General features: G+C 34.7%; 1 protein-coding gene across 1 annotated transcript; it reads left to right on the top strand.

Annotated features, from left to right (window-relative positions):
* Window positions 1-2,265: 2,265 nt before the first annotated feature.
* On the top strand, window positions 2,266-3,318 carry LOC125476192 (chaperone protein dnaJ 20, chloroplastic-like). The gene has a single exon (XM_048582010.1). The coding sequence runs from the start codon at window positions 2,266-2,268 to the stop codon at window positions 2,764-2,766; it is 501 nt and encodes a 166-aa protein (XP_048437967.1). The 3' UTR covers window positions 2,767-3,318.
* Window positions 3,319-17,030: the final 13,712 nt, after the last annotated feature.

Here is a 17,030-nt window from a genome sequence, read left to right as displayed (position 1 = left end):
ATGCTTATGTAGGAGAGCAGAATGTTTGTGCCAAATAATTTGGAATTAAAGAAAGTAATTCTTGATGAAGCGCATATCTTAGCTAATGCGATGCATCCAGGAGGTACTAAAATGTATCATACCATTCGACCATTCTATTATTGGCTGGGTATGAAAAGAAAGATAGCTGAGTATGTGAGTAGGTGTGCCATTTGTCAACAGGTTAAAGCTGAAAGAAGAAACCGTTTGGGTTGTTGTAGCCGTTTCCCGTTCCAGAGTGGAAATGGGAAAATATTACAATGGATTTTGTGTACAAGCTTCTGCGTACACATAATGGTTTTGACGGCATTTGGGTAATAGTCGATCGGCTTACTAAATCATCATATCTTCTTCACTTTTCAACCAAACTTCATGAAATTTAAACCAAAATGAAGCTTAGGATGAGAGGAACAAAACCTTACAACTTTTAGGTCCTAAAACTCACGAGATCTCGCCAGAAAAATCACGATAATTCGGCCAACTCTGCAACTTGCCAAACCCGAGCTTCCTAACATCCAAAACCTTCCAAAATTCTTCCCTAAGCTTTGTGAAGAAGTTCTAAGGCTCTCTAACACTTCCAAACTCGACAAAACCTCCTCGATCACGATGGATGAACAGTGCACCTCATCGGGGTTTTCTAGTTCTCGAGTAAATGAAGTCTTCACGTCCAACTACGAGTATAGATCGACTCTTGAGCTTGCAAGGAGTCCAAAAACAACATCCACAAGCTTGATCCGTGAATGATCAAGTGGTTTGAGAATTTGTCTGTACAATTGTATGGAAATGGAAAGAAATCCGAGTGGGAAGAAAGAGAGTCAACGGGAGTGGTGTGTGTGTGTGGTCCAGATAGGTCACCAACCAAAACAAAAGAAAAATAAAATAAAATCTAAGTTCCAATTGGTTCCAAAAACTAAGGAAAACATGAATTGGACCACAACCAAAATGCATGTCACACAACACCATCTAACGTCCAAGGGTATAAAAGTCATTTCACGCTATCGAGGATAAAATAATATACACATTTGGGACGGGCTATCACACACACACACACACACACACACACACATATATATATATATATATTAAACTTTTAGTAGTACGATATACTATTGAACGTATGTCTATATTGTAGGATTGTATACTTCTGAAGTATTTATAAAAAGCAGTATGATATACTTTTGAACGTATGTATATTTATAGTAGCACTGTATTCTTTATATATATATATATATGTATGTATATATGTTAGGGGTGATAATAGTATGTGCAATAATTATTTGTTCATTATAATTAAAGTAAGTAATAATATTTATTGATTTGATTGTGGCACAAGTTGTAAATATTTTGTAATAATAGGTCAATTACTTTTCTATTTGGCAGTCTTTTTCAAATTTGGGTTTTATTTAGATATTTAGAATTAGGTGGGTTTTGATCTAGAAAATAAGAGTTGCAAGAATTTATATCTAAAAAACCCTTAGAACTATATCATTGAATATTTGTTGCATACATTATGTATCACGTCACATAATAATATGGTATAACTCCAATAATATTGGTCATTACATGAGAGAAACTCATCAGAGCACGACCTACTTAACCCACAATAAAAAAAAGCGATTAAGTTTGTTGTTCTCAAAGTCCGGTTTGACGCCATTAATTAATTATATGCATGCCTAGTTAAAATCAAGTAAAATGATAAACGCACATCTTTTTTTAGCTTTCACCCATCTATGTGTAGTCATGTTCATTATTTTCATTTAATCTAACAACTAAAAATGAAGAAGATCAAGAAACTTAAAAGAGTGTGAAATCAAAATATATTCAACTTTTTGTTCGATATTAATCTCAAATAACACGACATTAACATGATAACACAGACTCGATTACTGCTTCTAATCGTAATTTAAAAACTAAGGTGATGGTCCATGAATTGAATTTGTTAAGAAAGACAAATTTATTATTATAAGCATTATCGTTAGGATACGGTCAATCAATACAGCTAGCTACAATTGGGAGGAAACACCACACTCAAAGACAAGACATATAGTGACAAATCTCTCGTTCAACGGTCTTAATTAAGAAATAATATAACTCCATTTCGTGTCTACACTTGGAATTAAAGGGAGGCAACCTAACGCTTATATTTATACTCCTATAGCCACTACCTAAGCTGTGAACTCTTCATACAATCTCTTTCTCTCTCTCTCTCTCTCTCTCTCTCTCTCTCTCTCTCTCTCAAACACAAGCATGGAAATCTCCTTCCAATTGCAAAGCAACAATCCAATGCTGCAAAAGGCAAGGCCAAAGAAAAATTCTCATAGTAGTTATATGATTCAAACTATTTCATGCAGAGGTGATGGGTTAGAGAGCCATGCAAAGAAGGCTAACTTTTATGAGGTACTTTCTCTTGGTTCTGAAAATAACATAGACTTGCATGACATAAAGAAAGCCTACAGAAGCATGGCTCGTCAATTTCATCCTGATGTTTGTGCTCCGTCGGCAAAAGAGGAGTCTACCAGAAAATTCATTGAGCTTCAAAAAGCATATGAAACACTTTCCGACCCGGTTTTGCGTCAAATGTATGATTATCAGTTGAGTTTGGCTGACTCTTCGTTAGGGTTAGGGGTGGAGGGATTTTGTATGGAGGTTAAGAGATCCATATTTCAAAGGGAAGTGTGGGAAGAACAACTTCGTGGATTGCATAAAAGATCACAAACCAGAAGGGAAAGGCGGTCCATGCAGAATTAATATTTTATTATATTTGTAATGCAATGTTTTACTAATATTTTCGTAGTATCATTTGTAATTATTTGTGCAAACAGGAGCAGCAGAGCTTTCTCTTTGTTAAATTTTACTCGAAAAGGGGCTTCATTTTAGTATCTAAATGATAACATAAGGAACAAAATGATCTCTTCTTTTTTTATTTTATGTATTACGTTCTTTACTTTACCAAACTCAAAATACAACTAAAACAAACAACCGACAAACTGAAAACAAGATTTGAAAGTTGAATTGAAGAAAGAAATTAAAAATAATAAGCAAAGTAAAATCACAACGCAATGAGGGATAAGATTTATTTATTTTTTTTTTTTTGAACAAAAGATATTATCTACACTGAGGGATGGGGAGTGGGCGAAGTTCTACACTAGGTTAGCCATAATAATGTGATTCAAATTCTCAATTCGCGAAAATCAAACATAAGACCTCTTATTTACAAGTAAAAATGACCACTAGACCATACTAGTCACGAGATTTTTGAAACTAGTTTTTTAAGATTAGGGCAATGACTTCATCATAACTATCCAATTTCAAGCAATTAAACACAAGTTACAAAGTTCAAATTTAGTTTTAATGTCTGATCACTAGTACAAAAAACACTTTGCGCGACGCAGGTCCTTCGTCGCACAAAGTTAAAAAATAATTTGCGCAAAACTTAGCCCAACGAACATTTGTCGCACGCTAACCGTCGTGCCAAGGCAGTGACAGAAGGGTTTGCGTGACGAAGAAGAAACATGTGTCGTGCAAAGCCACTCTGTGCGACGGAGGCACATGCGTCGCGCAAAGTGCATTAGGTAAACCCCTTTCTTGGTTTTGGTCAAAAATATTATTTTTTTAATTTTTAATAATATTGTAATTAAATTCTAAACAATAATTAATTAACCAAAGAAAAGTATTTAATTATAAAATATATGAAAATGTACATACAAGATGGCCAAACAAAAAAAAAAAAGAAAAACCTACAAGTAGTTTTCTAAGTGAAGTGGCTACTGGGTATCGGCAGGGTGAAATGGCTCGAAGGTCGAAGGTGTAGCAAGATCAGGTACTGGTAGCGAGATTTAGAGGTCGGACATCTGTATGGCTCATACAAGGTCTCTCACGTGCCCAGCATAGGCCTTCATCTCCTCGCCCTGGGCCCTTATCTGCTCACCCTAGACCGCAAGCTGACCCTTTAGGGTTGTCACTTCCTCCTTCAATGCATCAACCACTACTTGTTTGATCTGGAAGAAGAGGACTAACTCGCGCTTTCCCCATGCATTGAACAACCTTGCCATGACGACGACCATTTCAAAACAAGAGGAACTACCTATCCATTTTCATAGCCAACAAAAAAAAGTGCATCAAGTGAAACAAAAAGAATGGGTAACCCGACACTGGGAATCTGTGATAAATTGTAAAGATTATCTGAATCAATATTTATAACAACTAAAACATGTTTCAGGATGCCCAGTAAACACTCTAGTAAGCAAACATTGTAATCAATCAAGGGTACCAAAACTTCATTAGACTAATTGATATGATCAAAGTACAATAGAAAAACAGTTTACTTCGTACAAGCCAATAAACCAAACACATGACCATAGAGACGAACTAGTAAACAGGTAGTAAGGTAAAAGAAGCAACTCCAAATATATAGAACTCCAAATATTGGTTAACACCAAACTAGTTTCGGTCTAACTTAAACCTATAACTAGACTAACTGCAAAATTAGAGCTATTTCCTGCACATAATAAATGAAAAGAACTGAAAATTTTCTTTCTAGATTCTTAAAACAATAGTTAGCAACTGTACGTTCAAAAGCATATTATATAGTTCTCCAATGTTAAACAGCTGATATTATATATCTTCTAAGTAACATTTAGCTTTATCCATCACACCACCCACAGTCAGAGCACGTTTTAGTAAAAAAGAGATGTAGACTTGTTTTTTTTGGATCAACAGATATATGTAGACTACATGAGAAACAAGGAACAACCCACAGCAAGCATTTACTTCATATGGAAAGCAACAAAATTAAAACTGAACATTAGATATTCCTGAAGCTTACAGAAGTAGCCCATTCTGATTTCAGTCGCTTTTCAACAAAGTTAGCATGTTTCTTTGCACAAATTTCTCTGGTATCGCTGTTGAAACAATTAGGAATATCATTTGGTAACTACTGACTACCATAAAAAAAAATTACGTGGAGTTTAAAATGCATTATGACGAAAGTAGGAAAAAAAAAATCAAAGGAACAGGTCTTATAATGAGGCAAAACCAAATTGTATAATAGACTGAAATGAAACTATGGTGGGAGCAACACCATCGTATGTTAGCAAATAGAAACATGAATAGCAGCATACTTAAGTGTAAAAAAAACAAGAAAAGAATTGAGGATCAGATAAGTTTGAGCGGTTAATATACTTTGCATATTTTAACATGAATAAACCAGTATTGTTAATCAAGATAATCAACAACAAAGGCAAACCTCAAAGGATTGTCTCCTCCAATTCTGCCTCTAACATTATCCTTACTCTCTCCATGCCTAGTAAGTAATATTAGGCGGGGCGTGAGGTGTGTATTCACCTACAACAGTGTACCAGAAATATATGAATACATGACCAAAGTATGAAGAGACAAAACGACCAAAAAAGAGCCAAAGGAGCGCAAAAGTGGCAGCAGGGGTGGGGAGGGCGTTTGGGGCTTAGGGATACTCAACTTATCTCAGTTTTTTATGTCGAGATTCCACTGTAAGATTTTGGTATGGTAATTACAAGTGCAATTTAAAAAAGGAACCTTTTACTAAGATTGTTAACTGTAATTTCATCAAGTGCAGATATAGATATATTCACCAAACAAGACATGTAATTAAAACTAGACGAAAACAACTAACAATGAAGACGAATGCATGAATTCAAACCATTTAGAAACAAGCTACAACTCAAGGTTCTGTGAGAAAACTAGCTTACTTATTTAACTCGAACTATAACCACTTCATACTCCCACTAACTGATAGGAGCATATTTAGGCAACTTAGTTGGCTTGTTCTTGTGCATTTACGTTGTTATTTCTTAGTTCTTTAAGTCTTTTAAGTTATTTTCATATGTTTTTAGGTTCTCAGGGCTAAAGGAGCAAAGAAGTGCATTTTGGAGCCTTTTGGAGCACTTTTGGGCTAAGAATGGATAGCTTATGCTTGGAGCCAAAGTGTTGGACGAAATTGAAGGCCTTATATGCACTTTAGGACATAAAACAAAGGGCCTAGCCCAATCAAACAATCCTTTTAGCCATGCAAAACCTCTAGCCCAATCAAACAATCCATCAAAGCCATGCAAAACCAATCCATTCCATTTTTCCAGCATTTCCCATGTCCAACCCGTGCATTTCACATCCACTTTCCAACCATTCCATTTCATTATTGCAGCCATCATTCACTCTCTAATCCACATGCATTCATCATCATTCACCCTAGCTTTAATTCACATGCTTTCACATGCATTTTCAGCACCAAACAAGCTTTTGCCGTGCATAACCTTGGCAATTCCAGCTTCCCATTCCATCATTGCACCACATTCTCTTCCACTTTCCAGCCATTCCATTTCATTATTGCAGCCACCATTCACTCTTTAATCCACATGCATTCATCATCATTCACTCTAGTTTTAATTCACATGCAAACACATGCATTTCCAGCACCAAACTTCCCTTCATTGCCGTGCAAAACAACACCCATTTTCAGCTTTCCACCAACCAACCTAGCTGTCATTCCACATGCACTCCCTCCTTAATCATTGCAGCCACATTCTCTCACATTCTCACCCATTCTCTCCCTATAAAACCATGCAATCCCATCACACAATTCATTCATTCCACACCTCCATTCATACACAACACAACACAAAACACATCCTAAATTCCTTAGCCGTGCATCCCCACTCCATTTCTAGCATTCTTCTCTTCCATTTCCACCACTCCCCATCCCTCCAAAACACTATCCAACCATCAACCTATCCTTCGACCTTATGCTACAACAAAGAAGAGGAGAAGAGTGCCTAAACGTTCATACAATTCAAGTTTGAGTTGTTGGAATTTTTAGGTGTTTCTTTTCCTCGATTTCAATGGTTAAATTTACTTATCTTTGTTTTGTACGTATGAGGAACTAAACCCCCCATTAGCTAGGGGGTGATTCGAAACCATGTTTATGCTTGCAATATGAATTGATTACCTTTGGTTGGAATTTCATGAGTTGTGGATTCAATTTGTTTAACTGTTCGATTGATAACTTATTTATGTATGTTTATTGAGAGTGCACGCTTAATTTTCATGCATGAATATGACGCTAGAATATAAGTGAGTTTCACCTAATAGTTATGAACTTATATTCACAAGTAGTGGAGGTTGCTTATAAACAATCGCGTTAAATGAATTCTTGGCACTAGTTTCATGCTCATCATAGTAACGAATGTCTCGTCAACACTTATAGTTTTCATGATGCTTAATGATTCTTGCTTGTATCTCTATTATGCAATTCATGTAGGGAACTTGTGGGGAATGCTTTGGGTTGTCGCATGCAATCATCTAATTCATTAACTTAAGGAAAACTTGACGGTTAATTTAAGCGGACCTAATTAACCCGAGGTGATGAGTTTCATAATTCATCGAAAGACCAACCGAAAATCATCTTGTATGCAAGTGTAACATGTGTGGAGAAGAACCTTCTAGCTAGCATTCATCCCTATTTTCATCACATTCATATTTACATTTTGCCCTTAATTACAATCTGTGCATTTTAGTCTAATTTCGTCAAAACCTCAATCCCCCCCCCCCATATTTTGTTTAATCTTAATCTATCTTATTTTGTGTTTTTAAGTCTTTGGAGTCTTGTGGACTTATTTTGAGTTTTCGTTAAGTGAATTAAGTGTTTAAAGATTAGTTTTATTTATTTGAGTCAAGTGTTTAGCACCCCTAGTTAATCCCCGGTTAGAACGATCCCTACTTACATCATTACTACAATTGTCACAAATAGGGTTTAATTTATGTGTCAAATTCGTAACGCATCACTAACTCAGCATATCAATGCTCGAAATTAATTCCATAAATAATGAACCAATGTTAATGTCTTGACCCTTTCCCTGACCAATCTGTACTTGATATGCATGTGCTTGTTTCTTGAAGACCTCTTGTTGTTCTTAGAATAGAAAACTGTAGCAGTATTGTCACAAAGAATCTGTAATGGCCTTTTAATGATATCTAGAACCCTCATTCCTTCTATAAATTTTCCTATCTATACAGTACAGATATCATTGTAGTATGCTCATGATTTTACGACTATTAACACAATCTTCTTGAAGCAATGATAACCCACACATAATTAACCTAACATAATCCAGGAAAGAAATTATAAATACAAACCAAATCCTCTGTATCCATCATGACAGCTATTTCAGTTAGCTTTTGGATCTCAAGAAAATGAAAACCAGATATTACTCTACTTGTGAGAAATATCAGTGTCTCAGGCCAGATGATGATGCTATAACAACTCTAAGCAGTTTTCAATACTTTGATATCTGCAAGTTTTGTTAATAGTAAGCACATTAGGTGAAAATGAAAATGAAAACAAGGAAAATGAAAACTTTCCTTGTTGCAAATCACTTTACGCAACATGTCACCCGTTTGCAATGTCTTTTTTTCATGCTATGACCAAGACTGGACGTCAAGTTAGTGAGTCTTAAACTAGTCCGAAACTGCACTAAACCTTTAGGAACAACCTATCAGGAAAACTAAAAATTTGAACAAGCTTTAGAATCAGTTCTGCTTCAGGCTACACAATTATATCACATATTGTCCGGTGGTAGTACATTTAAGAAAGTCAACTAAGCAAATAACAGCATGTAGCTAAACGTTTCATATCTTTGATCAGTGACCCCTATGCAAGCTCATTGATAGCATTTAAAAATGATCCAGTCAAGAAAAGTATACAAATTAGCTAACGATTTTGGAGATAACTGAGTAGCGTTGTTAAATTCAAGTAAAGGATTCCCATTATTATATGTTGCTTTGACAAGTTCATCAAAAGTGTAGCCATATAGTACGTCACTCTTCTCCAGCTATTTGTTCAGACCTTCCACATAGTTTCGATGATGGCCTCCCCAGTGAACTTCCAATGTTCTCTGATTCATATACGACTCTAAAGCATCCTGAAAACAAATACATTACATTTCAGTCAAGGAAGATCATATGCATATTGCAAGCATAATATAATTACATGTATGTATCATCACGTGACAAGAATAAGCAGCTCGAAATAGAATCGTAATCTCTACACAATAAGATTTACAACACGAGATGGATAACTGACACAACTGAGGGCTTTCATAGAATCAAATGCTACACCACACGAACTTCAGAAACCAAACAATCAAATTACTAAAGTATCTTGCAAATCCAATCAGGTTATAAGAATCCGCAAAACTTCTCTTGATGCACCTAATGTGACACTAGAAGCTGACTTTGGCCAACCTGATTTCATGTCCTTAAAATTGGTTTAAGGAGAAACTAGTTTACTTACAAGTTTATAAGGAGGTTTCTTCAATCCATAGTAAGCACAAACTAACCCCAACTTTTGGCCTTGAACGGCTACAATGATTCCAGTCTCTTATACTGTAACGACAACTATTAACATACATAGAGAGAAATTCTTAAACCCTGAAATTCAGCCCATTTCCTAATAATTTATCCCAAATAAAAATCCTGATTCAATCCCCATTTCAAAATTAAAACCTTAATTCCCATTCACAATTTTTTAAACCCTGAAATCCATCCCATGCCCTAGATTTTATCCCAAATTAAAACACTAAAGTCTAAAATTCATCTCAATTCACAATCAAAATCCTTAATTTCACAATTCGACAATTTGTAATTAGACTTACTTTCAAGGAGAGAGACAAGCACGACGAAGGGAATGGTGGTTGCCCGTCGTTTAGAAGAAGAGAGAGAGAGGGACAACCAACAGTGGGGTTCGAGATTGGGGTGATTTAGGGTTCGAGCGTGATGAGCAAAGAGAAGGAAGCCTATGGGAGAGAGAGGGCGTGATGAGCGAAGAGGAGGAAGGCTACGGAAGAAAGAGACCGAGTGAAAGAGAGAGAGAGAGAGAGAGAGAGAGAGAGAGAGAGAGAGAGACGAGGTCTTGGAAGAGGAGGAGGGCGTGATGAGCGAAGGGGTCTGGGAAGATTTTGTCCAAAATTATCAATACTGGCGCTTATTTTTTAGTATTGCGCCAAAATTATCAAAACTGGTGCAACCTAGGTATACAATTCAAAATCGTGCAAAGTGTTTTTGCGCGACGACCACATAAAGGCGTTGCGCAAGGTATTTTTCTTTTAAAAAATTATTATAAAAATTACTAAAAATGTGACTTTACTCATTTCCAATTCAATTTTTTTTACATAAAACCCACAATAATATATTTTTCTAACAAAAATTTGACTAATAAATTGGTAGCTCCTTAATAAATATACATTTCATTCAATTTCTTAAGTATTATACGTAAAAATAAATAAATTTAAATCTACTTAATAAATATATATATCATTGAACTTGAAGTGACCTGGATCCTACATGAATACAAGGAACTGATTCAATCGTCAATTTAAAATATATACACAAGTGGATACCAAAAAATCTTATATTATACTTGATGAAAGTATAAATAAAATCTAAGTGTTAGGGAATCTATCGTTTTAATGGGATACGCATTGTACGAAACTAGTTTCAACGATCTAACCGTCAAACTTGTTTGTATATGCATCAAGATCGCATACGCCACAAATGGCAAAAAACAGACCATCAAAGATCAAGTAATGAAACAAAACTTTTCGACGGTTATAAACCAAAAAATCACAATTTAACGGTTATTTTAACTTCGATTTTGATGATTTTTTTACAGCTACACTCATGGATTCTACATGAATACAAGGAAATTATTTGATCTTCAATTTAAAATATTTACACAAGTGGATACCACAAAATCCTATGTTATACTTGATGAAACTATAAATAAAATATAAGTGTTAGGGAATCTATCATTTTAATGGGATACGCATTCTACGAAACTAGTTTCAATGATCCAACCATCAATCTTGTTTGTATAGGCATGGAGATCGCATACACTAAAAATGGCAAAAAAAAAACCTTTAGAGATCAAGTAACGGGACAAAATTTTTCGACGGTTATATACGAAAAAATCATGATTTAATAGTTATTTTAACTCCGCTTTTGATGATTTTTTACAGCTACACTCCTGGATCCTATATAAATACAAACAACTTATTTGATCATCAATTTAAAATATTTACACAAGTGGATACCACAAAATCTTATATTATACTTGATGAAAGTACAAATAAAATCTAAGTGTTAGGGAATCTATCGTTTTAATAGGACACGCCTTCTATAAACTAGTTTCAACGATCCAACCATCAAATTTGTTTGTATATGCTTCATGATTGCATGAGCCAAAAATGGCAAAAAACAAACCTTCAGAGATCAAGTAACGGGACAAAACTTTTCAACGGTTATAAATGAAAAAATCACGAGTTAACGGTTATTTTAACTCCAATTTTGATGATTTTTAAAACCTACACACCTGGATCCTATATGAATACAAGGAACTAATTCGATCGTCAATTTAAAACATTTACACTGGTGGATATCACAAAATCTTATATTATACTTGATGAAAGTATAAATAAAATCCAAGTGTTAGGGAATCTATCATTTTAATGGGATACGCATTCTACGAAACTAGTTTCAATGATCCAACCGTCAATCTTGTTTGTATAGGCTTCGAGATCGCATACACTAAAAATGGCAAAAAGAAAAATCTTCAAAGATCAAGTAACAGGGCAAAACTTTTCGACGGTTATAAACGAAAAAATCACGATTTAATAGTTATTTTAACTCCGATTTTGATGATTTTTTACAGCTACACTCTTGGATCCTTATGAATACAAGGAACTGATTCGATCGTCACTTTAAAATATTTACATAAGTGGATACCACAAAATCTTATGTTATACTTGATGAAAGTATAAATAAAATCCAAGTGTTAGGGAATCTATCACATTAATGAGATACGCATTGTACGAAACTAGTTTCAACGGTTCAACCGTCAAACTTGTTTGTATATGCGTCGAGATCACACACGCCAAAAATGGCAGAAAACAAACCTTCAGAGATCAAGTAATGGGGCAAAGCTTTTCGACGGTTATAAACGAAAAAATCACGATTTAATAGTTATTTTAACTCCGATTTTGATGATTTTTTACAGCTACACTCTTGGATCCTATATGAATACAAGGAACTAATTCGATCGTCAATTTAAAACATTTTACACAAGTGGATACAACAAAATCTTATGTTGTACTAGACGACAGTATAAATAAAATTTAAGTGTTAGGAAATCTATCATTTTAATGGGATACGCATTCTACGAAACTAGTTTTAATGATCCTACATCAAACTTATTTGTATATGCCTCGAGATCGCATACGCCAAAAGTGGCAAAAAAAAACCTTCAGAGATCAAGTAACGGGACAAAACTTTTCGATGGTTATAAACGAAAAAATCACGATTTAACAATTATTTTAACTCCGATTTTGATGATTTTTTTATAGCTACAGTCCTGGATCCTATATGAATACAAGGAACTTATTCGATTGTCAATTTAAAATATTTACACAAGTGGATACCACAAATCTTATGTTATACTTCATGAAAGTATAAATAAAATATAAGTGTTAGAGAATCTATCATTTTAATAGGATACACATTCTACAAAACTAGTTTCAACGATCCAGCCGTGAAACTTGTTTGTATATGTATCAAGATCGCATACGCCAAAAATGGTAAAAAACAAACATTCAAAGATCAAGTAACGGGACAATACTTTTTGATGGTTATAAACGAAAAAATCACGATTTAACGGTTATTTCAACGTTGATTTTTTACAGTTACACTCCTGGATCCTATATGAATACAAGGAACTGATTCGATCATCAATTTAAAATATTTACACAAGTGGATACCATCAAATCTTATGTTATACTTGATGAAAGTATAAATAAAATCCAAGTGTTAGGGAATCTATCGCTTTAATGAGATACACATTGTACGAAACTAGTTTCAATGATCAAACCGTCAAACTTGTTTGTATATGCGTCGAGATTGTATACGCCAAAAATGGCAGAAAACAAACCTTCAGAGATCAAGTAACGAGACAAAACTTTTCGACGGTTATAAACGAAAAAAATCATGATTTAACGGTTATTTTAACTCCGATTTTGATGATTTTTTACAACTACACTCCTGGATCCTATATGAATACAAGGAATTGATTCGATCGTCAATTAAAAATATTTTACACAAGTGGATACCACAAAATCTTATGTTATACTTGATGAAAGTATAAATAAAATCTGTGTGTTAGAGAATCTATCGCTTTAATGAGATACGCATTGTACGAAACTAGTTTCAACAATCCAACTGTCAAACTTGTTTGTATATGCGTGGAGATCGCGTACGCCAAAAATGGCAGAAAACAAACCTTCAGAGATTAAGTAACGAGACAAAACTTTTTGACGGTTATAAACGAAAAAATCACGAGTTAACGGTTATTTTAACTCCAATTTTGATGATTTTTAAAAACTACACTCCTGGATCCTATATGAATACAAGGAACTAATTCGATCGTCAATTTAAAACATTTACACTAGTGGATACCATAAAATCTTATGTTATACTTGATGAAAGTATAAATAAAATCGAAGTGTTAGGGAATCTACCATTTTAATGGGATACGCATTCTATGAAACTAGTTTCAATGATCTAACCATCAATCTTGTTTGTATAGGCTTCGAGACCGCATACACTAAAAACGGCAAAAAGAAAAACCTTCAAAGATCAAGTAACAGGACAAAACTTTTCGACGGTTATAAACGAAAAAAATCACGATTTAATAGTTATTTTAACTTTGATTTTGATGATTTTTTTACAGCTACACTCCTGGATCCTATATGAATATAAGGAACTTATTCGATCGTCAATTTAAAATATTTACACAAGTGGATACCACAAAATCTTATGTTATACTTGATGAAAGTATAAATAAAATCCAAGTGTTTTGGAATGTATCGTTTTAATAAGACACGCCTTCTATGAAATTAGTTTCAACAATCCAACCGTCAAACTTGTTTGTATATGCTTCAAGATCTCATACGCCAAAAATGGTAAAAAAGAAACGTTCAGAGATTAAGTAACGAGATAAAACTTTTCGACGGTTATAAACGAAAAAATCACGAGTTAACGGTTATTTTAACTCCGATTTTGATGATTTTTTACAGTTACACTCTTGGATCCTCTATGAATACAAGGAACTAATTGGATCGTCAATTTAAAACATTTACATAAGTGGATACGACAAAATAAAAAGGCAATGCAAGAACCCCAAAAGAAAAGCAAAAGAAAAAAAAAAAAAAAAAAAACTTTGTGCGAAATAGGTATTCATTGCGCAAAGCTGTTTTGCGCGACGCATATGTACCTACATCACGCAAAGCTATTTTGTGTGACGCATGTGTACATACGTCGCGCAAAGGTTTTTTTTTTTTTTTTTTTTTTTTTTTTTTTTGCCTTTTGCCCTCCTCTCCCTCTCTCTCTCCCCTGTGTTGTTGTTGGTTGTGCCGTACGACGTCATCTCCTCCCGTTAAAGTTAAATTGTCTCCCTCATCTCCATTCTCGTCACTATCCCGATACTTCGTTCCGATCTCCCCATTTCCACGGACCACAATCGCAATCCCTAAATAGATTTGTCTCATTGGCCATGTCTCTCATGCTCTTCTTTGAGAGGGTTTATATAGGAGTGGTCATCATTCAGGTCAAAGCTCTTTTGGAAGAAGCCAGAAGAACGCTACAAATATGAGCCCATTTAGGACGACCTTGAAGTGGGAAGTTCCAATTTCCCTATTGTTCTCATCCAAATCCCCATGTTCAATGAAAGAGAGGTACACATATACATACATATACATATACATATACATATACATATATGATTGTTTTTACCATTTTTATTTTCTGGATTTGTGAGAAAATCAAACAAAAAGCCTTAAAAGTATGGTGCTTTTTGTGTATGGGGTTAGGTCTACAAGGTCTCCATCGAAGCTGCATGTTTGACAAAGATACAACATTAAGTTGCTTGAATGCAAAACTCAGAAGTCCAAATTCCAGAAAATAATTAAGGAAAAACATAAATACACAAAAATAAAAAAAATCCAAACATAAATGTAATCAATAAATAGTTAATTAATTAATCAAATAAATACAATATCTGAAGATGAAGATGGTGAGGGTTGAGAGAGATGGAGAGTCTGAAAGAGAGTGAAAGAGAGAGGTTGAGTGTGAAGAAAAAGGCCTTGTGTGGTTATTTTAGAAAAAAAAGGTCGTTGACTTTGCGTGATGCCACCTACGTCGTGCAAAGTTAGGAAAAAAATGGTAAAGCATTCTTGGTTTGGCGTCAAAATCTTGCACGACGCACAAAACGTCACGCAAACTGCCTTTGTGCGACGAAGGCTTACGTCACGCAATGTTGTTTTGCGCGACGTAGGTGCCGCCGTGCAAAGTGTCGTCGCACAAAGGTAGTTTGCATGATGTTTTGTGTTTAGAGTTGCACAAATGTGTCGCGCAAACATGTTTTTGCACTAGTGGATTCTTTTATAGTCATGAAAGTCCTAGGATGGGTTTAACCTGGAAAAAGGTGAATAGGTTCCAACTTAAAATTTTAATTCAAATTCAGTGTTCAATTTAATTTTCATATTCACAACAAATATCAAATTATCCTACACATATGCAATAAAAAGGATAAATAAAATGTGCACACAGGATGTAGTATTTAACAAGGTAAAGCCGACCACTGGGAAAATCCTCGGGCTCCCTAGTTAGGACAAACACTAAGAGAAATGAGTACATAAAGAGATATAAAACTCATCAACTAGACACACATACTAGTAGGCAGTTTTGTCTCCACGCTTTGCTACTCGATCTCTCTTCAATCTTTAAGTAAAAGTGGCATGACAAAAACGCGATCGTCAATCACCTTTTTCTTGAACTTTGCAGGATATTAACACAATCATGCAGAATGTATGTATGATGAAATGATGTTTGATTTTATGATGAAATGATATTTGAAAATCAACCAATTACGAAAATTACAAGGCACATTTTCATAATTGATTTTTGTAGACATGCAAATTTCGGTGAAAATGAATGTTCATCAACGCATTAAATTTTGGCATGTGAGGGCTTGCGTGACATGCAAGGGCTTACGTGGCACGTACCATGTGTCTCACAAATTGTACACATGGCATGTGATTCATCAAAAAATGGGATGAGTCATCAAAGGGACATGTGTCAACATATGGCAAAAAAGGACTATTTGATTTTAATTTAAACAAATTAATCAATTTAAATGAATTGATTTATTTGTTTTATATTTATTTAAATTAAATATTAATTGATGGAGTAAAGTCGCAAATCATGAACTGAGACACAAATCAAGTCCTGGTTCTTTAGTAGGCAAAGCTTGAAGAATCTATAAATAGCAGGCTCTAAGACAAAGAAAAGGGTTCAGGAATGAACTAGCAAAACTAAGAAGGATGGTGATGCAAAATGCTCACCCTCATGCTCGTCCGATGTTCATAATCATCTACCAGAAGCCTTACCCAGCATATGTTGATGAACATAATCCTTTCCCTCTTAATTTCAAGATGCTCGTTTTTCCAACTTTTAGTGGGGAACATTGTAGTGTGTCCTCTTTTCAAATTTTCAAACTATTTTGTGGCTTTTGAAGAAACCCCAACTACAAGTCAAGGATGTTTGTAAACTCCTTGCTAGGGCTGGCTTCCCAGTGGTATTCTTTGTTGCCCCTTAATTCCATTGCTAATTTGGGGTAGATAGAAATGGCTTTTCACAAATAGTTTTATAGAGTAAAGTCAGAGATGACCATCAATGACTTGGTAGAGGTAAAGCAGTATGAACATGAGTCTACATAGGACTTTATGATGAGATTCAGGAAAACTAGTATGAGGTGCTAGTTTCTTATCAATCATGCTCAACTTATAGCCATTGCACAAAAGGCTTTAAGGTTGCCTCTGATAAAGAAGTTTTATGATGTACAATTTAATGAACTCTAAGAGTTGGTGATTACGGCT

Source organism: the organism of the source record quoted next, unplaced genomic scaffold, assembly GCF_019419815.1.
Source record: "Pyrus x bretschneideri cultivar Hongxiangsu unplaced genomic scaffold, Pyrus_bretschneideri_v1 Contig18, whole genome shotgun sequence".
Lineage (NCBI taxonomy): Eukaryota > Viridiplantae > Streptophyta > Magnoliopsida > Rosales > Rosaceae > Pyrus > Pyrus x bretschneideri.
The sequence above is the reverse complement of the archived record's forward strand: the minus strand, read 5'-3'. Positions and strand labels throughout refer to the sequence as shown.

What these genes read in the sequence shown, in the direction of transcription:
- LOC125476192 (XM_048582010.1), top strand. Translation starts at nt 2,266, where the DNA reads ATGGAAATCTCCTTCCAATTGCAAAGCAACAATCCAATGCTGCAAAAG.